The sequence below is a fragment of the Leopardus geoffroyi genome, chromosome C1 (genome assembly GCF_018350155.1).
Source record: "Leopardus geoffroyi isolate Oge1 chromosome C1, O.geoffroyi_Oge1_pat1.0, whole genome shotgun sequence".
NCBI classification, from domain to species: domain Eukaryota; kingdom Metazoa; phylum Chordata; class Mammalia; order Carnivora; family Felidae; genus Leopardus; species Leopardus geoffroyi.
In genome coordinates this window covers 142,323,882-142,348,283 of record NC_059328.1, presented here as the reverse complement: position 1 = coordinate 142,348,283, position 24,402 = coordinate 142,323,882, and the positions used below count along the sequence as shown (strand labels likewise).

The 24,402-nt window shown below is 39.3% G+C and overlaps 1 protein-coding gene across 30 annotated transcripts in view; it reads left to right on the top strand.

The window, feature by feature from the left end:
• The window catches only part of NEB (nebulin), a 214,083-nt gene that overhangs the window by 128,255 nt on the left and 61,426 nt on the right, over positions 1 to 24,402 (top strand). For all 30 annotated transcript variants that reach the window (XM_045479788.1, XM_045479819.1, XM_045479815.1 and 27 more), the window contains 24 exons: positions 286 to 390; positions 4,477 to 4,581; positions 4,682 to 4,993; positions 5,681 to 5,785; positions 6,364 to 6,462; positions 6,658 to 6,759; positions 6,898 to 7,005; positions 7,420 to 7,731; positions 9,077 to 9,181; positions 9,274 to 9,378; positions 9,757 to 9,864; positions 10,658 to 10,765; positions 10,866 to 10,979; positions 11,409 to 11,606; positions 11,997 to 12,101; positions 12,795 to 12,899; positions 12,997 to 13,101; positions 16,250 to 16,357; positions 18,202 to 18,315; positions 18,613 to 18,810; positions 19,104 to 19,208; positions 20,102 to 20,206; positions 21,854 to 21,961; positions 23,353 to 23,460. In XM_045479788.1, coding sequence (XP_045335744.1) covers positions 286 to 390; positions 4,477 to 4,581; positions 4,682 to 4,993; positions 5,681 to 5,785; positions 6,364 to 6,462; positions 6,658 to 6,759; positions 6,898 to 7,005; positions 7,420 to 7,731; positions 9,077 to 9,181; positions 9,274 to 9,378; positions 9,757 to 9,864; positions 10,658 to 10,765; positions 10,866 to 10,979; positions 11,409 to 11,606; positions 11,997 to 12,101; positions 12,795 to 12,899; positions 12,997 to 13,101; positions 16,250 to 16,357; positions 18,202 to 18,315; positions 18,613 to 18,810; positions 19,104 to 19,208; positions 20,102 to 20,206; positions 21,854 to 21,961; positions 23,353 to 23,460 — 3,147 coding nt within the window. The remainder of the gene's footprint in view (positions 1 to 285; positions 391 to 4,476; positions 4,582 to 4,681; positions 4,994 to 5,680; positions 5,786 to 6,363; positions 6,463 to 6,657; positions 6,760 to 6,897; positions 7,006 to 7,419; positions 7,732 to 9,076; positions 9,182 to 9,273; positions 9,379 to 9,756; positions 9,865 to 10,657; positions 10,766 to 10,865; positions 10,980 to 11,408; positions 11,607 to 11,996; positions 12,102 to 12,794; positions 12,900 to 12,996; positions 13,102 to 16,249; positions 16,358 to 18,201; positions 18,316 to 18,612; positions 18,811 to 19,103; positions 19,209 to 20,101; positions 20,207 to 21,853; positions 21,962 to 23,352; positions 23,461 to 24,402) is intronic.

Here is a 24,402-nt window from a genome sequence, read left to right as displayed (position 1 = left end):
CTGTTTGTAAGATAATGATGTTGATGATAGCAAAGATTTTAATCCATAATGTTGATAGGGCTGTTTTATTATTGTTCATAAACTTTAAACAAAAACTCAAAGTACTAACAAAAGGTATCATTACCAATTTCATATTAAACTTGAGTAACTTATATGAAAGACTTTTGGAAGTTTTTTTTCCTTAATATGAAAAGATTTTAGATCAGAAAAGTTGAAAGTTGTGCCCTGGAACTCGCAAAATTACAAGTTGCAAAGTAATTTTGTTATTGTTGGGTCTTTCCATAGCCAAAGTACAGAGAAGTTTGGGACAAGGATAAAACTTCAGTCCACATAATGCCGGATACTCCAGAAATTAATCTTGCTAGAGCCAATGCTCTTAATGTGAGCAATGTAAGTACCTCAACAGACTCCCTTTTTGTTTATAAGTTCCCCAGCTGGTGCTATGATATCCCCAGGGAACTCTTCATAGCCAAGGGAGAAAAGATTGACTGGGTGGGGATGGGGAAGACTCCTTACCATAAGTCCTTGACCAGGAAAGGAGCAGGGGGCACCTGAGAGGCTCAGTCATAAAGCCTCTGACTCTTGATTTTGGCTCAGGTCATGATCTTACAGTTCGTGGGTTTGAGCCCCACATCTAGCTGACACTGACAGCGTGGAGCTGCTTGGAATTCTCTCTCTCTCCTCTCTCTCTGCCCCTCCCCCAGTTTGCATTCTCTCTGTCTCTCTCTCTCTCATAATAAAAAATAAACTTAAAAAAAGTGAGGAAAGGAGCAGATCCTTGGCTCTGAGTCACCCAGCAAGGCCAGTTACTGGTGAGCCAGTGTCAACATGACAGAAAGGGAGAAGGTAATAAGGACCAGAAAGTTTAAAGAAGAATGAAGAGACACATGACCAAGAAAGGGGAATTAACAATAGTCAGATGAACAAAATAATTATAAGAATTCTTGCAAAACTTTATACATATTAATTTTAAAGCCTGGATCTGTAGGGGATTTTCTAGGAAATCATAAATTACCAAAATGAGCCCAAGGGGAAAAAAAAACATATAACAAGAAATTAAGAGGATTATTAAAGACTCTCCTCCCTCCTCTCAGATGTCAGGGTCATCCAGATGATTTCATAGAATTCTTTCAGACCTTTAAGAAATAATCAAACTATAATAGAGCCCAATGAAAGAAGGAAAGCCATCACAATTTCCAAAACTTGTCAAAGATAGTTCCACAAATGAAAACTGTAAACCAATAGTGAAGAAAATCTTAAATATTAACAAATAAAGTTTAATAGTATGTGAATATGATACAAGAAAAAATAATTAGGGTTCATTCAGGAATGCCAGGAGGGTTCCATATTCAGAAACCTAATAATGTGTCTGAACAAAAGAGAAAATCACATCTTTATTTTAATAGATTTGAAAAGGCATATGACAAAATCTAATATCCATTATTTTTAAAAATAAAATCCTAGTAAAATAAGGTTAAATGACTATCTTCTTGATGTGACTAAAAGAATAAATCTCAAATTCAAATCAAAGCCAGACTCATTCTCAGTAAGTTAAGTTTCTCATTCAAGCTAGGAATGAAACAAGGATGCCCATTGACATCACCATTATTTAATGTTTGCTGGAATTTCTAGCTAAGTGAGTAAGCTCATTCAAGCCAAAATAATTACATAAGAGTAAGAGATAAATATTGGGTTTAAAAAGGCAAAATTATCATTACCTACAGGATAAATCGTTATGTCTGGAAAAAGGAAGAGAATGAACTAAAGAGTATAATTAATAAAATGAGAGAATTCAGTGGCTAGCTACACACTTTAAGAAATCTCAAGAAAGGTACTGTCTTCATGGATCATAGAGCTTTCTTGTGAGTAGAAAAAGTATGACCCTAGAAGAAGTATACTACTTTAAAGTCATTCACCATGGTTTGGAACTTGACATTTTTCAAAAAATAATAAATCTTTGTGAGAGAAGGAACCTGCCCAGAAAAGATTTCTCACCACGTGCCAAACCACACCATCAATTGTATTATAATGGGCCACTTGGGAGCTAGTTTTTTCCAAGAGATGGGAAGAAAATGAAATTTTAGGGCGTTGATACATTTTTTTCAGGCAAGAGTAGTATTATGGTGCAGTGCTTTCTCATCACCAAACTGCAGCAGAAACAAAGTCCTCAGCCTCTTCTTTTCCATCCAGAGGCACCTTTGGCTGGACAATCAGGGAAAGTCTCATGTGCTCTTTTTTGTATGATATATTTCTTAGCTGGAAATATCAGAATCCTACAGCTGATAATCTCGATGTAAGCAAGAGTAGTATTTGAAACTATACCAAAAGTTACAAACTTCAGATATTTAGATATTCGATATTAAGACATTAATGAAGGACGCATGTGTGGCTCAGTCAGTTGAGTATCTGATTCTTGATTTCCACCCAGGTCATAATCCCAGTGTCATTGGATCGAGCCCCGCAATGAGCTCTGTGTTGAATGTTAAGCTTGTTTAAGATTCTCTCTCGCTCCCCCTCTGCCCCTCTCCCCTGATTGTACACACTTTCTTGCTCTCTCTCTAAAATTAAAAGTAAAAAGACATTAATGAGAATGGCTTGTGCTTTGGAGGAAATCAAACCTCCCATGTGAATGCTAACCAAAAGGTACATTTTTTTAAAACATGGTGTCACTATTACTATAATCTTGATAAAATTCACTACTTAAGACTGTTTCTATCATTTGGAAAGCACAACTTTTTCAAGATATTTGTATATAATTTTCTAGGTAACCAGCAAATTCATGTTAAATTAACTCATTTAATCTAATCACATGAATAAAATATATAGTGCTATTTTGTTTTTATCAGACGGGAAAGTTGAGACTTAAAGTGATTGAGGAATTGATCCGTGTTCTCAAAGTTAGTAGACGAAGTTTTGGTCTCAAACCCTGATTTTTTTTAACTCAAATAAAAAATATATTTGAACACATAAACAAAAATTTAATACATAATTAAAAACAGTATAACATTATATGTAATAAAATAAAAACAAATTCTAAATAACATGACAAGTTTGCATTAAACATTCTCCATTTAAATGTGGGAGAACACTCTACATTTAAATGTGGAGAACACTTTTATTTTGTCTAAAAATAAAAGTCAATTGTTAAATAGGCCTACCCAAAATTCATACAAGAACTTGAATGAAAATTCATACAAAACTTGTCTACACTCATATTTCCGATATGCAAAGCCCGTGAAACTGTCAATAATTGAAATTCATCTTTCTGCACTTTTAAAGCTTCCACCTTGATTGGTATGATCTCTGAATTATACATTTAGATTACTGTTACTTCTTGTTTTTTAATGTTTGTTTATTTTTGAGACAGTGAGAGAGAGCGCGAGCAGGGGAGGAGCAGAGAGAGAGGGAGACACAGGATCTGAAGCAGGGTCCAGGCTCCAAGCTATCAGCACAGAGCCCAATGCGGGGCTTGAACCCGTGAATCGTGAGATCATGACTTGAGCCGAAGTCAGACACTCAACTAACTGAGCCACCCAGGCGCCCCTAAATTACTGTTATTTTTGAGTCTTACATCATCAACACAGAGTGTGTCCATTTAAATATGAACATATATTTTAAAAGTTATCTGTAAATCACTACCTTAATTCCTGTGTATAAATAAAAACACACTGCATTTTAAAAATGGCTATTGGGGCACCTGCATGGCTCAGTCGGTTAAGCCCCTGACTTCAGTTCAGGTTATGATCTCACGGTTCATGGGTTCAAGCCCCTCATCAGACTCTGTGCTGACAGCATGGAGCCTGAAGCCTGCTTCGAGTTCTGTGTCTCCCTCTCCCTCTGCTCCTTCCCCTCTGCCCCTTCCCCTCCTCTCTCTCTAAAAAATGAATAAACATGAAAAAAAAATTTTAATGGCTATTAACATACAATTGTGCTTCAGAAGGAATATCTAACTTTCCCAAACAATATGCATCATCAACTACATGAAAAAAATCTAAGAAACCATCCTGGGGAAAACCTCCCCACAAATATAAAAAGTGTATAATTCTGAAGGTGACAGAATTGAGTTGAATTTTAAAATTAAATAAATTGGAATTATTAACTTAAAGAAACCCAGTGATTTCTCATTAAGTCTAACCATAACCTTATCCCAGTGCTACTGATACAAGAAGCATCTAAAAAAAAAAAAAAAAAAAAAAAAAGAAGCATCTAAATGCTATTATATAAACTATGAATAACTACATAGAGGCCATGATTTAAATTAAAAAGAAACAACTCTTGTCAAGCCCAGATCTTTGGACTCCATACACAATTTCGTATTCCAGTAGCGTGGTGCGGAATTATTCTTTTACCTATCCTCTTTTCAACCTATTCTGGGACTTCAAAACTGTACTGCTTTGATATTAATTCTACTTGAGCCCCTGAAGTTATTGGTACATTTGAATCCAAAATTATACCTTATTTTTTTCTCCTCTTCAGAAAATTTACCGCGAAGGTTGGGATGAAATGAAGATGAGCTGCGATGTGCGGCTGGATGCCATCCCTATCCAGGCTGCCAAGGCCTCCAGGGAGATTGCCAGTGACGTAAGTGTGGCCTTGTTTAACTTCTCAGTTTTTAAGCAAACATCCTAGGTGCATCAAGAGCACATACTGTGACCCATCTGCTTTGTTTTTCCATCTCCAGTATAAATACAAGCTTGACCATGAGAAGCAGAAGGGACACTACGTGGGTACCCTCACAGCCAGGGATGACAACAAGATCCGGTGGGCCCTCATCGCTGGCAAGATTCAGAATGAAAGAGAGTACCGGCTGCACTGGGCCAAATGGAAGACTAAGTTCCAAAGCCCTGCAGACATGCTTTCCATCTTGCACTCTAAAAAATGCCAGACTCTGGTCAGCGACATTGATTATCGCAATTACCTACACGAGTGGACGTGCATGCCTGACCAGAACGATGTGATTCAGGCCAAGAAAGCCTACCAACTGCAAAGCGATGTGAGTGGGCTACATTTTAGCATGAGCTCTTTTCTCATTTTGCCATGACTCCCAGAACGTTTGTCATTAAATTTTGTATCACTGCTTCCTGTCTTTATATAGCCAAGAATTTGGTTTTAGTTACATCATATAGTATGGTGTCAAAAACCATCAAAGCTGTGAAAGATGTAGATTTTGTATTAAGGAATATATGGTTGTGTGACTATAAATCTTAACTGTGACTGTATAAAGACAACTACTGTGAAAATATTATTTATGGAATTTATGTAGCAACAAAGGTACAACGTTGGCAGTCTGTGGAAAGGATGTAGGCACAGGTAGGCTTTTTTTCAGTTGATATAGTGTTTAAAAATCTTGAATTAAGTTGCCAAGGTTTTTTAAATCAGGAAACTTGGGGTACAAATCTAGGATTCCCTACTTCTTTAGAAAAATCAGAGAACAAATTCCTGGACATGCGTTACGCCCTGGCAACAATAACTGGAGCCCAATTGAGGCTAACCCCCTTTAAATAGAAAAATGTCTCCCCGTTTTTCATACCTCCTGACCTCCCAATGAATTTACTTATGTTACCTTCCCAGCTGCTTGAGTATGTCATCTTTATATTGTATTTTTCCATCAAATCAATAGATAGAATAAATAGGACCATATGACCAGAGTTGCTGAAATCACATGGCTCTGTTCCCACAGGCTGTCTACAAGGCTGACTTGGAATGGTTACGTGGGATCGGGTGGATGCCAACTGATTCCGTTTCTGTCAATCATGCCAAACATGCTGCAGATATCTTCAGTGAGGTATTCCAAGATTTTACCTGGCCATTTAGTGCATTTCCTGGGAGACTGGACAAAATTACACAAGCCAAAATGAAGTCATGCCCCATCAGCAATGTTAATAACTGCAATTGCTGTCATTTAAGCCAGAAATATCTTGTCCCAAAACAATCCTCTACTGTCCCTATCACATCATGGGGCCACATCCATACACTCACTGTATGGGGCCACTCCAGTACACTCACTGATGCTTAGAATTGTGTAAATGGAAAACTTCTTTTGTCAGCAATGACACCGCACTTGGGAGAAGTTTACACAGTTGAAAAAACACACATTGAGTATCATGATACACAGAGTATTGTATTACATGACTTTGATAACTAAGCAAACCTGCTACTTTAAAAATCTGTGGGAGGTGTGAGAAACCACTCAGTTGTTAAAAAATAAAAGACTACGAAAAAAGGCCAAATTGCCAAGAAGGTGCCATTCAAATAGGCACTCTACACTTCTAGTCGAGAAGGACCCTTAAGTCTAGTATCTCTTTCTCAGCTCAGACAGGACCAGAAACTACAACTGTTTGAAAGATATTTTCTTTCCCATAGAAAAAATACCGCACGAAAATAGAAACTCTCAACTTTACTCCTGTGGATGACAGAGTTGATTATGTGACTGCAAAACAAAGTGGTGAGATCCTAAATGATGTAAGTACATGGCTGTCGTTCTAAAATTGCCCAGTCGTGAAATGTCATTTCCAAAGCTTTCCACCTACTTAAGCTCAGCATGCAATCATTGTCTGAGATACAGATTGTAGTCATTGAGATGATGCTTGCATTTGCTTGGACGACATTATATTTTCTTAACATCAAGTAACTTACCCTCTTGCCTCTCATTTCCAGATTAAATACCGGAAAGATTGGAATGATACCAAATCAAAGTACACCCTCACAGAAACCCCCTTGCTGCACACTGCCCAGGAGGCAGCCCGGATTCTGGACCAGGTATGGATTTTAGCCAGATGCCTGGTACTTTGTGTGGAGACAAAGGACCATAATATAACTGTGGGAGATGTATGTACATGACCAATCCCTCATTGTGACTCCTTACTTAAGCTTCTGTTGTGGCTCTCTGTCTTTTAGTATCTCTACAAGGAAGGTTGGGAGAGGCAAAAAGCTACAGGTTACATTTTGCCTCCGGATGCGGTGCCCTTTGTCCATGCCCATCACTCTAGTGATGTTCAGAGCGAGGTAATTTATCCTTATGTGAGTGCACGTTGGAGTGTTCCTTGGCTTAGCAGGCCTGGCCGGGCTTAGGGATGGTTGGAGTATCTGCTCCCTTCTAGTCCTTCCTTTAGGCTTTGGGAGTTTGTTTTTGGCTTCTTTAAAAGCTGTTGTTTGCATGCTTTACTGTTTCTTCTTTTCCCCCTCTTCCTTAAAATCTCTAAGCTTTCAAATAAAATACAGGCAGAATTAGAAAACAAATATTCTTTTTCTATTTTTAAATTGCTGTTTCTTCATATCTATTTATTTCACTGCTTTTTGTTATTTAGTCTCAGTGAGTCAGTTGACAAAAGGCTGAGGGGCTGAATGCTGATGTTTCCAGCCCCCTTTGCCTTGAGTGCTTGTCATAACTGATGGAATCTCTATTTTCTCTCCTACCAGCTGAAATACAAAGCTGAACATGTAAAGCAAAGAGGTCATTATGTTGGTGTTCCAACGATGAGAGATGATCCTAAACTGGTTTGGTTTGAGCACGCAGGCCAGATTCAGAATGACAGACTATACAAAGAAGACTATCATAAAACAAAGGCCAAAATCAATATACCTGCTGACATGGTGTCGGTGTTGGCCGCCAAGCATGGGCAGGAGCTTGTCAGTGATATTGATTATCGTAATTACCTGCACCAATGGATATGTCATCCTGATCAAAATGATGTTATCCAGGCAAGGAAGGCCTATGACCTACAGAGTGATGTAAGTGATTTTGTTTCTTAATTATCTAGAAATGTATGGTGTACTCTGAGAATTATAAGCAGCACTCTGGATGCACCAGTCTTGGAAACTTTGAGCCATAAATATTGAGTTTGTTCCCAGAAGGGAAATAAGGCTGGATATGAAGTAGAGAAAGACCGTGGGCAGTGATTGACAGCTTTGCCTTGACGATGCATTTCTGAATAACTTTCAAAGTCAAATAAAAAAAATTGTTTTTGTATCATCTTTGCCATCAGCAACATCTCACATCTGCCTGAAAAGTTATCAGTTGATTTAGAGTAACAATTGGCTTGGGTGATACTGGAGAGCGAGTTGGGATTTTAACAATATTGGATGATCGTGTAGTCAAGGACCTGGGAACACCCCATTCTTGCTTTGTGAGCATTTCACTCCTTCAGGCATTTATGAAGGACTTGCTTGCAAAGAATCAAAACAAAAAGGAAACAAAGTACTAATGAGCCACAGGAGGGCCCAGAATCCCTCATGCACAGCTTTGGTAATGCTAGGGTAGAGAATACATGACATAGGCCATCTGACACCGAAGCCTGAGTCAAGACCTCTAGCTACCACCAACAGTCTGTAAGGAATAGAAACACAGTGCATTGAAGTGATGCTTGGGTATACCCTGGAGCTAACCCTGCCTGATATTCTCATTACCAAATCAGAATCAAGAAGTGAAGGACCACCTGTAGCACAGGTGCCGAATTTGAACATCCCACCTCATTGTTGCTACAACAGAGTGACTATTGTGAACCTTTAACCAGATTAGCAGCTCCTTTGGTATGAGGTGGCCCAAGAGAATCCAGGCACTGGGTGGGGGAGAGGAGAGCTAGGCTTGGCCAGAGGGATGTGTCCCCCTACTCTATAATACATGAGCACTTACTTGTGTAATTTACTTTGTATAGTGTAAATGTCCCACATATTTCTAAATACCAAATACAAGTCTGTCTAAAATTACACTCTCCTTGGTAAAACCTTTCGTTAGGCTCATTGCTGAAAATAATGGCTTACTGGCCGTAATTCCCACAGCACTTGAATGTTTCTGCTCTTATAGCACTTACCACCCTTCACCTTGTAAATGACTTCTGTTTACACTAGATTCCTTTATATACTTATTCCTCAAAGCACCTAGCACAGCACCTCACTCATAGTAACAGGCTCGAGAAATATTCCCCAGGTAAACAGATGAAATCATGATGGAATCAATGAGACAAGAGCCATGAGACATAAATCCTTAAAAGCTCCTGAAAAAGTTGTTTCTGATCTGCTGTCTGTAATACTATGTCTGAGTCATTTATACCTGCATTGTCTCTCTTCCTGCTCTCAGAATGTGTACAAAGCTGACCTGGAGTGGCTCCGTGGCATTGGCTGGATCCCCCTGGATTCTGTGGACTATGTGAGGGTTACTAAGAACCAGGAAATGGTGAATCAGGTACACAGAGCCTTTTCTCACCTAATGCCTGACTCCCTTGCCTGCTGTGTGGGGATAGGTACCCAGCCTTAATCATCTCTGTTTCCTTGCAGATAAAATATAAGAAAGATGCTCTTGACAACTATCCTAACTTTAAAAGTGTAGAGGATACTCCAGAGATTGTTTTGGCGAAGATTAATTCAGTCAATCAAAGTGATGTAAGTTTGCTTTGTGTATAATGAGGTACATGGACTGGGGAGTTAGCTGTCCACCATTGAATGCATTTGCATAACTCCAGATAACTGCTTGTAAGAAAATGAACATTGGGGTGGGAAACTGTAAGATCATCTTTGGTGGGAATGTCTGAAAAGTCACTAGTAGAATGTATACTCTACTCACTTTTAGATAATATCTGTATTCTTGTCCAAATTTTTCTGCTATATTAGCTAAAAATGAGCTGAAATTCAACCAGTTGGTTAGTTTTAACCTCTAAATCTAGACTGATTATTATCTTGCTAGGTAGAACCCATGAAACTTTAAATACACATTTACAGTAACCAAAGGCTTTGTTTTGTTTTGTCTTGTTTTCTCCTTAGATAAAGTATAAAGAAACATTTAATAAAGAAATAAAGGGCAAGTATACATTTTCTCCAGATACACCACATATCACCCACTCCAAAGACATGGGAAAACTCTATAGTACCGTAAGTTTTATGCAATTTACAACTCAGTTCTTAATTTTAAGCTCTTGTCAGTATTCATATCCTTGGCTGATTTTGTGAACAACTAAACATGTAAGATCTATTATTTTTATTGTATGTAGTCTTGTTTATTAGAAATAACTAGTCTTGTTTATTAGAAGTAGTATCTGTTCAGCCAGTATTTTTGAGCTCCTGTGATGTGCCAGGGACGGTAGGAGGCACTAAGGAGCTAAAGCTCAATAAAGACAAGTCCTTCCTTCACAAGCCCATGCAAATGAGAGGGACAGACATCCAAAGAAATAGATAATAATGTCACAAGTGCTGTACCAGCTCTAGGTGCACATAGGACTGAGCATCTATCAACAGAGAAAAGAGAGGAAAGGCCGGTTCTTCTTTAACAATCATGTATAAATATCTGTAGCCAACAAATGGAAGACTTGACCTCCAAATTTTAATTCAGCTAATTTAAATGATGATTGTGTGTACATAGTGTGTATGTTGTATGCCCAATGGAAAGCAATCTTTGGTGATTCTCTCCCTATGTGAAAATTTATTTTTCACTTTTATTAGAACTTAGTTAAACTCTGTTATAAAATGCCTCAGTGTCTGTAGATTTAATTTGCAATAAGCCAGAAGACTCTGCCCTGTTCTTAGGTAGACATGATCATGGCTCTAAATAAAGACGTAAGCTTTGCCTTTAAACATAAATATTTTACCTTGGTTTTACCATTTTCTTTTTAGCAATATCTGAAGGAAGTTGAATACAAACTTGTTGACACACATTTCTTTGTTCTAGATACTGTATAAAGGGGCATGGGAAGGAACCAAGGCCTATGGCTATACCTTGGATGAACGCTATATTCCCATTGTTGGAGCTAAGCATGCCGACTATGTGAACAGTGAGGTCAGTAGTACTGTTTCCTCTCATAGGTTTCAGAGTCTTTCTTGATTGGGAAGCTGGTTAGAAAATCCCAGTGATTCTCAATGTTGTACCTACTTCACAGCTTAAATACAAAGAGACATATGAGAAGCAGAAGGGTCATTATCTGGCTGGAAAAGAAATCAGTGAGTTCCCTGGTGTGGTTCACTGTCTGGATTTCCAAAAGATGAGGAGTGCGGTAAGCAAAACTCACCTTAGTGGAGGATTTGTACCCTTAAGTGTACTATTAGTCTGCCTGTTTGTAATCTGTTCTTTGGTTGAGAGGGGCATGGGGTGTGAGGAATGAGTCCCCACCCCTGCCAGTTAGCCTTGTGTACCTTTGACAGCTATGGGCCTCCTCCCCTTCCTTCCTCCTCCACTACCAAACACACAGTGAGGTAGCTGTTTGGAAAAAGGAGAAAACGACAAGGTAACTGTTTACCCCTCTATTATGAAAGGATGGGAAACTGAAAAAGAAGAATATATTAAAGTATAATTTTTTTAATCTTTGTTTATTCTAAAGGTACTGATCTATGGTAGAGATTAGACTCTAAGAGAGATCAATCTGAATAATTCACACTTTAATTCCTTTCTTCTTTTTGTCTTTAAAAAAAATATTATTCTTTAGTTGAACTACAGAAGAGATTATGAGGACACCAAAGCCAATGTTCATATCCCCAACGATATGATGAATCACGTGCTGGCTAAAAAATGCCAGTACATCCTCAGTGACCTGGAGTATCGACACTACTTCCACCAGTGGACATCTCTTCCGGAGGAACCCAACGTTATACGGGCCCGAAATGCCCAAGAGATCTTGAGTGATGTATGATGTCCTTTCTGAAGCTTAACTTGGTTACAGGCTTCACCCAACCCTGCCTAGGCCTTCAATGCTCTAATTGTCCCTGTATTAGTAAATGTGGCTGGTTTTTTTTTTTTTAAACATGGTGGCACAGGTAACCACTTTTTGGTGTAAGAGTCCCCTCTGAGTCCTGTGACACCTATGTTAGATATTTAATCTGTTTTTATACCAGATTTGACTTAGCTGTTGCTCTCCTCCTGAGTTTCTTTAGGTCGGGGCATTAATGACCTCCAGCTGTTGAGAGGCCCACTCTATGACCACTGAGCACAGCCAGCCGCTGATAGGAAATTATCAAAATGCAATTCTAAGTTCAGTTAGCACCTGCCACTTTTCATCACCCCTTCTTTCTTGCAGAATGTGTATAAGGATGACTTGAACTGGCTGAAAGGCATTGGATGCTACGTTTGGGATACACCTCAGATCCTCCATGCCAAGAAAGCCTATGATCTCCAGAGTCAGGTGCGCTCATCTTCCTAGAAGGACTGGCTCACTCTGAATCCGTGGACTTTGTAATTCTCTCCGTGGGTGACAACTAGGCCATCCCTGTGCCCAGGCGGAGAAAGCTGCTTTAACAGTGCATGATCCAAGGAAACCAAAGGATCCCTGCCCAGTAGAACCTCTCCTGGTGACCTCCTCTTGTGTTGGACCTTCTCGGTTTTAGTATCTCCTGTGGCTTAAGCATTTGATGTTTATAAGAAAAAGTTACCTGGGAGGTGTTTCCTAGTGAACTAACTCTCAAGCATCTGTCCTGAAGTTGATGAGGTTAACTTGCAGAGAGTAAGATGCAAATGCATGCTTTGACCTTAGGTAGATAAGTTCTGAAGTAAAAAGTAGATATCTGGAAAATTGCCCAGCATATGTTTGGGCTGATAGGGCAGGTTAATGGAAGGTCGAGGCTGTGGGACTGTAGTCCGGGTTGGGGTACATGCATAGAAAAGGCAAAAAGGAAGAGGACCTGGCAAAGAGCCAAACTCCACTGTTGGTAAAGACAAACTATTAGTTTTGACAGCCAAACCATGTTGGCAGGAATATAGAATGACAGCCTCTTTGTTAGTATGAAAGCAGAAACCCAGAAATAAAGGCTCATCTAAATTGGCACAAACTGTGAAAGCTGAAATTTTACCATTTCTGCTCACTTGTTTTTCTTTACAGCTACAATACACGGCAGCAGGTAAAGATAATCTACAGAATTATAACCTGGTCACAGATACACCACTTTACGTGACTGCCCTTCAAAGTGGCATTAATGCCAGTGAGGTGCGTCTTCCTTGTACTACTCTTCCAGGACAAGCCATTACTGTCTTTATGTATTTTCAAACAGCAGAAAAGAATAACTCATCTTTTTTGTGTGTAGGTGAAATATAAAGAAAATTATCATCAGATTAAGGACAAATATACGACAGTTCTAGAAACAGTGGATTACGACAGAACCAAGAACCTGAAGAATCTTTATAGCAGTGTGAGTTCTTTTTCTCATCTTTGTATTTGAGTTCTCTTTTTCTCCTTTAGAGACAATAAGGGAATAGTTGGGATAGACACCTTACCCCCAAAAGTTTTTCCAGTTTTTTTTCATGAACCTTCAAATTCCTACTCTATCTCATCAGTAGTCCTAGTTACAATTAAATAAGCCCCACTTTAAATATTGCACCGTTTCATGCAGTTGACACAAATTTAGGAGCTCCTTCCTTATTGCAGGCAGGTGCAGTTGAAGTTATGCTACATTGACCCTGGACTTGTCCTTCCCTGACTTCTCCGGTAGCCAGTGGCTTACAGCCTGCAAACACATTCTTTTTCCTCCTCTGAACTGGTTAATTCAACAAGCATTTTTTAAACTTCATTTTAAAAAAAATTTTTTTTAATGTTTATTTCTGAGACAGAGAGAGACAGAGCATGAGTGGGGGAGGGGCAGAGAGAGAGGGGGACACAGAATCCGAAGCAGGCTCCAGGCTCTGAGCTGCCAACACAGAGCCCAACGCAAGGCTCGAACTCACTGACCATGAGATCATGACCTGAGCCGAAGCAGGACTCTCAACCAACTGAGCCACCCAGCATCCCTAAACTTCATTTTGAAATAATTTTAGATTTACAAAAAAGTTGCACGAATAGTACAGAGAATTCCAGCATATTTTTCTCTGTAATACAATTATCAAAACTAAAATATTAACATTGTTGCAGTGTTGATTACAGACTTCATCCACTTTTCACCAGGGTTTTCCCACTAGTGTGCTTTTCTGATTCAGATGCCAGTCCATCATCCCACATTGCATTTAGTTGTCGTGACTCTTTAGCCTCCTCCAATCTGATCATTTCTCAGTTCGTCCTTGTCTTTTTCTGATTGTGACGCTTTTGAAGAATACTGACCAGTTATTTTGTAGAATGTCCCTCAATTTGGTTTTACATGATGACTTCTCATGATTAGATCAATAATGTGCAGTTCTGGCGAGCATAACACAAAAGTGATGTGCTTCTCTCAGTGCATCATGGCAGGTGGCACATGACATCAATAACTGGTGATGTTGACCTTGGTAACTTGGCTAGGTCACTGTCTGCTGAGCTTTTCCACTGTAAAGTTACTCTTTTCTCCTTTGTTATGAAGAAATATCATGGAGGAGATACTTGGAACTATGCACGTATCCTGTTTTTCCTTGAACTTTTTTCTCACGTATTTTAGCATCTATTGATGGATCTTGCCTGAAACAATTATTGCTATGGAATATGCCTGTTAGTGATTTTCTGTTTCCTGCATCCTTTCTACATTTATTAGTTGGAATTCTGTAAGAAACAACTATTTCTTCCTACCATTTGTTTCTTTTATTTGTATCAGTATGGACTCATGGATATTTATTTTATTCCATAGGATGTAGTCTATAATGTTATTTATTTTCTTGCTCTAATTATTTTACCTTTGACCACTGGGGGCTCTTTCAAGGTGTCTCCTATAAGGCCTTGACATACTCCATCATTGTTTTCCAGCACTTCCTTACTTTCTGGCACCACAACATGCTCATCTTGTATTTCCCCTGTTCTAGACCCACCTCTCTAAGGAGCCCTAGTTTACTTATTAGAGAATGGCATTTCAAAACCAAGATCAAAATACTAGGTGTGCTCATTTGCTGCTAGGACTCCTATGGGGACAGAGCTCAGAAATATGTGTATACTAACCCACATATGCATACATATCTGTATTCTATACTTACCTAACCATATCTGTGTTTTAAAACATGAGTTCCTACTGATGTCTCCAATATAACTCTACACCACAGAGTTCATTCTAGCCTTCTACCTTTTCTTATTTTTCCAAGTTGTGTTTGTCTTTTTTTTAATTTTTCCAGAAAGCCCAACTCTCATCACCTATGATACATGTACTTATTTGTTCAACTCTTACAGGCACATAAAATGTTTTCACAATTGCTAACCCATATTCCTGTGGGAAACAAATTTAATAACTAGAGTACAGTATTTTGTGTGGTTATTTTGGTTACAGACAAAATACCATTTTCCAAAATAAATTAGTTTTCTTTCTCACTTCCTCCAGTGTAGTTTGTTACACATTTGTAACACAATTCGATTTGTTTGTTAGAGTTTTTACCCTATTTTAGTCCTGTCCCCCATTCTGGTTGCTTCTGTGTTTTAATTTGCATACTGTAAATTACTCTTTGTGGTATGTAGTACTATGGCTTTTAGCAAGGCATGGAGTCATGTATTCACCACCACAGTCAAGATACAGAAAACTTCTGTATCACCTCAAAATTTCCCTCTTGCTTCCCCTTTTTTCTCCCTTGACATCCACAGAGGCATTTTCTGCACTTGTTAAAAGAAAAAAAAATTTTTTAACCTTTTTGCAGAATGTTATGTGAACGGAATTAAGAATTATGTAGTCATCAGGTCTGGCTTCTTTCTCTTAGCAAAATGAATTTATGTACTACACACATTGCTATATAAACTAGTAGTTTATTCTTTTAATACCATTCCATGGATGTACCACAATTTGTTTATCCATCCAGGCTTAAAGGACATCTGAGTTCTTTCTAGTTTTTGACAATTGTGAATAAAGCTGCTGTATACATTTGTGTATAGGTTTTTGTGTAGAGGTAAGTTTTCATTTCCCTTGAGTGAATAAATACCTAGGAGTGGAAATATTTTGGGGGCTCTCAGCTACCAAAAAGTAGGAAAGGATAAATAGATTTTAAGTTAATGGTTTTCATCCTCCAGGAATTCCTAGACTGATGGAGAATGAATATAGCATCAAAAATTTTGTTTTAATTTATGTAAATTTCACTCTTTGTGATGTATAATACTATCGCTTTACAAATGCATAGTCACATGTCCACCACTGCATTCAAGATATAGAAAAGTTCTTTATCACCCCATGATAACTGCCAAACTGTGATAAGTACTATGGTAGGGAACAAAATAATGGACTGTGAAATTATAGTCATGGCATTAGACCTGTTATTCATGTAGGGGTACGTGGATCCTCCTGAAGGTGAAGATCTAGAGGTTGGTAAGGAGTCTCTGAGAAGGACAAATACAGAAAAGATCCCCTCCTCAAGAGCCAACAAGAATGCATCTTTCTGTATTCACAAGATGATTTTTAACCCCTACAGAACCTGTACAAGGAGGCCTGGGATAGAGTGAAAGCCACCAGCTATATCCTGCCTACCAGCACTATGTCCCTGACACATGCCAAGAACCAGAAGCATCTGGCCAGCAATGTAAGTCAAATACAAATGTGATAGCCTTCCACCCACCATCTGCCTTCCCCAGTTCTCTGCTCCTAGAATCTTTCTGGTTGTCATATGGATTATGTTGTATGTTATGTATATTGTAAAAGAAAATCCTAAATTACATGATCTATTTAGATCTTTAGTCTTTTGAACCCTTTATGCCTAAAGTGTTCTTAAAACTTAAGCCTCTTCTAGAGACTTTTACCACTTAATTGTGAACATTTTACATAGCATTTTAGATCAGTATTTCTCATACCTTTTTTTTTTTTACCATGACCCACAGTGAGAAATTGATTTGATATTGCAAGCCAGCATGCAAATACATACACACGTGTGCGCACACACACATACACACACCTGAAGTTTACATGAGTTCCTTCTGACATAAATATTTTACAGAAGAGAGCATACTGCTACACTAAAAACAATGCACTCTGATCATTTCGATTCTGTTCTATTCATTTAAGTGCTAATGACCCAGTAAATTGATTTCACTACCTTCTCATGGGACCTAGAGATGTGTAATTAGGAAAGGACTTTGTTAGATAATATATGGAATTTAATTTTTACCTGAAAGAAAAACGAATATATGTGATTTTCTCAGACCCAAGTCTGTTTGGAAGACTGCAAACAGACTAACCCAAAGGAGCAAACTTCATTTGGAAAGAGAGGTTTTGTAGATAGAATTGAAAAGCTCAGCAGATATTTGCTCCTTTAGTCATAAAAAAAAGTTATAGAAGCAGAATTTTCAGCAACTTGTTTTTGGAACAAGGTGGGACACAGAGAAATTAATCCCTTAAAAGAAAGATTTCAACAGTAGCTTAAAAAAAAAGGTGCCTTTGAATACTATCTTCTTTATAACTGAGGAATGGTTTAGATGTAAGGAGCATGTGAATTAATGTTCTGGAAAATTCTGTTGGGAATTTTTGTTGGTTTCCAGTCAGCAAAGGGCTCCACTGCAATTCTTACACAAATAATCCCATCTTCCTTTTTTTGTTTTGTTTTTGTTTTTGTTTTACTAAGTTGTGGGCCTTTGAGTTATGAGAGAAATTTTATCATGTGCTAGGAGATTGGATCTTCATTTCTGTAAGGGCCTTACCTGCTAGTTCATGTAATCATGGAGCATTAATTCATAGGCAATATGTCTTAAGAATTAAAAGTTGGTTTTCCCATAGAAACTGGTTACAGTGTATTTTTGGGAAACCTCATAAAAACTGAAATTCAAGGACTATGTCTCTTAAGCATCAGGCTTGTCAATTACTAAAAGAACTGAGCACATTTTTCATCTTTCATTCATGGTTGAGAAAATCAAAGTCATTATCATGAAAGAGATTATTTAAAAATTACATAATCTTTAAAATGAATTAATTGTAGTAGCAGAAGTATTGGTACAGGCATTTTTATATTTTATTTTTTTGACATTTACTCATTTTGAGAGAGAGAGAGCATATGTGCATGCATGCATGTGAGTGGGGGAGGGGCAGAGAGAGAGAAAGAGAGAGAATCCCAAGCAGTCCCTGTGCTGTCAGAGCAGAGCCCGACATGGTGCCTGAACTCAAAAACCATGAGATCATGGCCTCAGCTGAAATCAAGAGTCAGACACTTAACCAACTGAGCCACCCAGGCATCCCGGTATGGGCATTTTTAAAACAGTAACTAAAAGTTTATACCTCTCTGCAGTTGCAAAGATGAGGAGACGAGCCCAGAGAAGTGGTGACCCCACGTTGGCTGAATCTCAGGGTTGGGCCCTTCCTATTATGTCCCATACTCTTTAACAATATAAATCCATTACTCTCCAAAACTTTTTCTCCCTTTGTACTTTCTCTCTGTAGATCAAATATCGAGAAGAATATGAAAAATTCAAAGCTCTTTATACTTTACCAAAAAGCGTCGAAGATGATCCAAATACAGCACGGTGTCTCAGAGTCGGCAAGTTTAACATTGATGTAAGTAATCCCAAAGACCTTCCTTCAAATCAAAGCCAAGTAATATAGCCATCTATCATAGATCAGAACGTTTCCTATTAATGCACATGGCACTGACTGTGCATATGTGAAGAAGGGAAGTGTTATTTCTGCTTCCCCAACCCCCGTGGATCTGTAGGAAGTGTCAGAAAATTCCAGATCCCACCTGATTGCTGTAAGTCGGTTACCCTGACTTCTCTGGTATATAAGAAAAGCATGTATTGCCAGGATACCTTTCACAATTTCCTGTATGATTGGCATGTTATTTTATCCTCATAGCGCCTATACAAATCAGTTTATGAAAAGAACAAGATGAAAATCCACATCGTGCCTGACATGGTGGAGATGGTTACTGCTAAGGATTCTCAGAAGAAAGTCAGTGAGATTGATTACCGCCTACACCTCCATGAGTGGATTTGCCACCCTGACTTGCAAGTCAACAGCCACGTCAGAAAAGTCACAGATCAGATCAGCGACGTAAGCCCATTGCTTATGAAGGTCCCCTTCCCTGGCTCCACATCCCATCCTGAGGAGAAGCAGACTCCCTGTTGCTTCCCCTCAGCCTTCTTCCACTATCGCTTTCCTACATACCTATGGGTCTATCCCTGGAAGCAGGGCTCTGTGTGCCCATGTTTCCATGGTACCCTCAGCCTCACAGCGTAATGCCTTTTGATTTTCACTCCATAAAGTCATCCTGGGTCCAGAGGGTGTTAAAGTTATGATCAGGTTTTTTTTTGGTCTGATTCCTTCTGTCTGCTGCAATCCTTTAGATTGTATACAAAGATGACCTCAACTGGCTAAAAGGCATTGGCTGCTACATCTGGGACACTCCTGAAATTCTTCATGCCAAACATGCTTATGATCTACGTAATGATGTGAGTTTGCCTTTTTTTTTTTGTTTTGTTTTGTTTTTTGGCTTTTTTTTTTTAAGTATGTTTCCTTTTCTACATAGTATAAGTCAGGGGGAGAGTTATGGACATTGTCACAGACCAGCTATGTCATAAGTGGTGTTGAGGATGGCTGAGCTGGAGAAAGATGCTAAGGAGCAGAGAATGGCCATTGCACAGGAATGCCTGTAGCTTTCCAATGAAACACTGCAGTCAAGCTGTCCCACTGTCTTCTTGTGGAGAAGGGACCCCTGGCTCTTTTCTTCTCTCTACATTTGGACTATTTCAAATATTGAGCACATGATTTGCATATTAGGAAAATCTCATTTGTTAGGAGTTTGTGGTGCTATAGACAGGATCTATTTATAAAAAGAGGATTTGCTAGGCAAATTAACAGTGTAATCAAGATTTCAGTGAAAAAGCTCCTATGTTCCTAGAAGAGCAGCTGTCAAGCCTGCTAGAAGGCTCTGGAAGCTCTATAGGACTATAAACATTGATTACACAGATTGTCATGAAATTCAAATACATCCTGGTCAGTTGAATAAGTGCTAATGAAAGTAAACATTGGGGCACCTGGGTGGCTCAGTCATTTAAGTGTCCAGCTTCTGCTCAGGTCATGATCTTGTGGTTTGTGAGTTCGAGCCCCACATCAGGCTCTGCACTGACAGTGTGGAGCCTCCTTGGGATTCTTTCTCTCTCCCTCTCTCTCCACCCCTCCCCTTGTGCTCTCCAACTTGTGCTCTCTCTCTCTCTCTCTCTTGCTTGCTCAAAATAAATAAACTTGGGGGAAAAAAGTTAAAAGCAATCAGACCCTCTGTGAAAACCAGCAATTTCTGATACAGTGAATGGTCTAACACAGGTTTATTTTCTTCTCTTGACAGATCAAGTACAAAGCTCATGCACAGAAGACGAGGAATGACTACAAGTTGGTCACTGATACTCCACTCTATGTGCAGGCTGTCAAAAGTGGGAAACAACTAAGTGATGTAGGTGCACGGGGAAGTAGTGTGGACAGTAGTAAAGACAGACTGCCACTCAAGCAGAAGTGGCAAAAAAAAAAAAAAAAAGTGGTCTTTTCTCACTGGGAAACCAGAGTTAGTACCTTGGAAAGTACTTACAGCTCTGCTCTTGTTCTCTGAAACCTGATGTGTTCAATCATGTCCCAGTGAGGAGTTGTAAGGGATCTAAGTCTACTAAATACTTGGTGTTTTAGAGTGTCCGAAGTTGCTTCTTGTATCCTTGTGTCAAGAGCAACAGCTCTGTCTCAACTGTCTAAGAATTCTAATAAATTAGAGCAAATGACACTAGGGTGAGGAGGGAGAAAACTCTGAAGTCAGAGATGTGGACAGTCCCTACCACACATCCTTCGTGAGGCTTGGGAAAAGCCCTAATCCCTCTGAGCCTCGGCATCCTTATGTGTACACCACGTATATCCATTACGCCTGAAAAACAGCAGATGAACCCAGCACAAAGCTGTACTTTCTTATCTTCAACTAACCTCCCAGGTCAATAAGTAAATGTCAAATCCCACCAGTGAGTTAGAATGTTAAAACCTATTCTTTTGACTCCCTCACACCTGTCAGAATGGCTAACATTAACAACTCAGGAAACATAAGATGTCGGCGAGGATGTGGAAAGAGAGGATCTCTTTTGCGCTGTTGGTGGGAATGCAAACTGGTGCAGCCACTCTGGAAAACAGTGTGGAGGTTCCTCAAAAAATTAAAAATAGAACCATCCTATGATCCAGCAATTGCACTACTAGGTATTTATCCAAAGGATACAGGAGTGCTGATTCATAGGGGCAGATGTACCCCAATGTTTATAGCAGCACTATTAACAATAACCAAATTATGGAAAGAGCCCAAATGGCTACCAACTAATGAATGGGTGAAGAATACGTAGTACATATATACAATGTAATATGACTCAGTGATCAAAGAGAATGAAATCTTGCCATTTACAACAATGGAGATGGCACTAGAATGTATTATGCTAAACAAAATAAGTCAGAGAAAGAGAAATATCATAAGAGTTCACTCAAATGTGGGATTTAGGAAACAAAACAGGTGAACATAGAGGAAGGAAGGCAAAAATAAGATAAAAACAGAGATGGAGGCAAGTTATAAGAGACTCTTAAACACAGAGAACAAACTGAGGGTTGCTGGAGGGGCATTGGGTGGAGGGATGGGCTAAATGGGCGATGGGCATTAAGGAGGGCACTTGTTGGGATGAGCACTGGGTGTTATATATAAGTGATGAATCACTAAATTCGACTCCTGAAATCATTATTGCACTATATGTTAACTAACTTGGATTTAAATTTAAAAAAGAAAGAAAAAGAAAAATGCAAAGGGAAAAAACCCTATTATTTTGAAACTTATAGTGGTAAAATACCCACTCTTCCTCTTCCTAAGCCTGAGCCATCTGTTCTACTTCTCTCTCGGTGTGGGGAGCACACACTGGTTGTGATCCTATTAATAAGACACAATAATAGATCAGATAGAGTCCCCTAGGCAAAGGGAAGCAGGCTAGCTTTTTCTCATTTTTTAAGAGAGACTTGGGTTTCCATTTACTTCTTTCCAACAAGGCTGATGCAGTCTGAATCAGCTGACCCTTCTCCTCTCTGCACACAGGCTGTTTACCACCATGACTATGTGCATAGTGTCAGAGGCAAAGTGGCTCCAACGACGAAAACTGTGGATCTGGATCGGGCCCTCCATGCATACAAGCTCCAGAGTGAGGTGAGTAGTTAGAACCCAATACAGGGCCCAGCAGAAGTCCAAGATGCAACCTAAAGGGCCAGGCCACTGGCCTCTCTAGAAGCCACTTGGGCATGTATCTAGAAGGCTTGGGCATATATCTCAGCCTGACCTTGTCATTTATAAGTGCTGTTCCATTCACATGAGTTAAAAAGCAAAACAAAGAAAAAACCAAAATAGTACATAGTCTGTCTTCCTCTTGGCTGGCAAGATCCTTATACCAAGCAAGCAATGGGTACTTTCTGGAGCAATATTTACAAGATACAATGAAGAAAGCCAACTTACACTCTCTGCCTAAAAAACTTAAAATCAAGGTGACGAAGGCAAGGCACATAATCATAAAAGACTTCACTTAAGAGCTAGAGCTAGAAATTGCTGTTGGAATTCAGAAGAGAAACTGGATTCCACTCATATATTTAATATCCCTATTCTGTATTACCTGGTGTGATGCTACGTTTGTCTCACCCTTTAATGTTACTCTCCTATATTGAATGTTAAAAGTAATTTAGTTTTTAACATTTCAAACACTGTTCCTACTCCTGTAGCTCCCTTTAAAGACAGACTTGTGTATTTATTTATTTATTTTTATTTATTTATAGTTTTTATTAGAGAGTGAGCATAAGCGGGATAGAGGGGTAGAGGGGCAGAGGGAGGGAGGGAGGGAGAGAGAGAGAGAGAGAGAGAGAGAGAGAGAGAGAGAGGGAGAGAGAGAATTTCAAGCAGACTCCACACTCAGTACAGAGCCTGATGTAGGGCTCAATCCCACAACCCTAGGATCATGACCTGAGCCAAAACCAAGAATAGGATGTTCAACCTACTGAGCCACCCAGGCACCCCAAGACAGACTATTTAAAAGGTCACAGTCAGAGAAACTCCTTTCCCTTTTCTACTAGGGATAGGAGTATCTTGACCTCTTCACAGCCTGACTTCAAGATGCCACGTTTATGGTGGGGATGGGATTCCAAAGATGTGCCTTATAATTATGACTGTCTCAGGGATTGCTGGTGATATGAATAGCATCTAAGAGTGGGGTTAATGACAGAGGCAGCACTGACTGCCTGTTTTCTCTACTTTTCCTATTTTCTTGCTAGATTGTCATGCAACTAATGGGGCATAAATTCAAAAACAGAGAATTATTATTTTCTATAAGCCCCTTCACTCATCACTCTTCTTTTCAAAAGCAAAAGTTAAGAGTAACTTAATTCATTGCCTGACTCTTAGAACTTACTTAATTTCTTCCTGAAATCAGTTTGGTGATCATAAGAACATTAAGTATCTAATTGAAAATCTATTGTGTACTGCATGTGACTTGTTTAACTTAGATCAGTTATTTGATGTAGATGTCATTTATCTACTCTTCCTCATTCCTGCAGGGTCTATACCGAGGAGCTGGCCGGCGCACCCTGCCTACTGGATATAGGCTTCCCGTGGACACCTCTCACTTCAAACACATCAAGGACACCCGATATATGAGCAGTTATGTGAGTGGTCTCCTCATTAAGATGGGGTCTGAAGGTGGTGGGAGCACTAATATTCATTAATAGCCTACCTAATGCCCTTAGTCATACTCTGAATGCTCAACATGATATAATGATGGGACTAGAGAAGGGGAGACAGTGTGTTTTCTAGGGTTGCTATGGAATTGGCTTGCTCCTGCTTTAGCAGTATCTGTGTAACCCAGTGGGTTAGCATAGGGCTTTTGTGGGATTGCATCTGCATGAGTCAGTTACTTCAGCTTATGGTTTATGGCTGTTAGGATACGTCTACTTCTGTTGGCTTTAGCACAGAAGAATCCTGAACTATTCCAAGCCATATACCAGTAACGGAAGTTCGTACATGCACTGCTGATGTGTGGCAACAGTATTACCTTCAAGATACAACATCACTGTGTATTCCTTTGAAAAAGAAAGGACTTCTTGCCTTGCTGCTGGCTCTGATACTTGCCCCACTGCTTACCTTCTGTGCTCGCTTAAAAAAAAAGCTCAGAGGGGGTAAATAGGCTCTCACCACTTGTAGCTTGTCCACATGTCACTGACACTAACCTTCCCTGGAATTAAAAGTTCCACATTGGAATGTGATGCATTTACCCTATGGAAAAGCCTAGGCAAGTGTTACTATGTCTGTGACTCTGGCCTGCATACCATACACACAAATCAACCATCAGTCGAAGAATAAGCCGTCTCTTCCATGTTGCCCTTTAGAGTCCTGGGAATCAAACTTGCTGGCCAGGTAGGGTCCAATAGCCAGGGGCCCAAAAATAAGGTTTCCAAAGCAGAGTCACAGACTGAATAATCTAACATGTCATTTTTTAAATCAGTCTGTAAGGCCATTCATCAGTCTTAAAAGTAGGCTCTTATGTCTTCTTTGCATTTTCTAATTCCCTAGCTGTACTAGGGCTAAAAATACAGGGTTTTTTCTTGTAT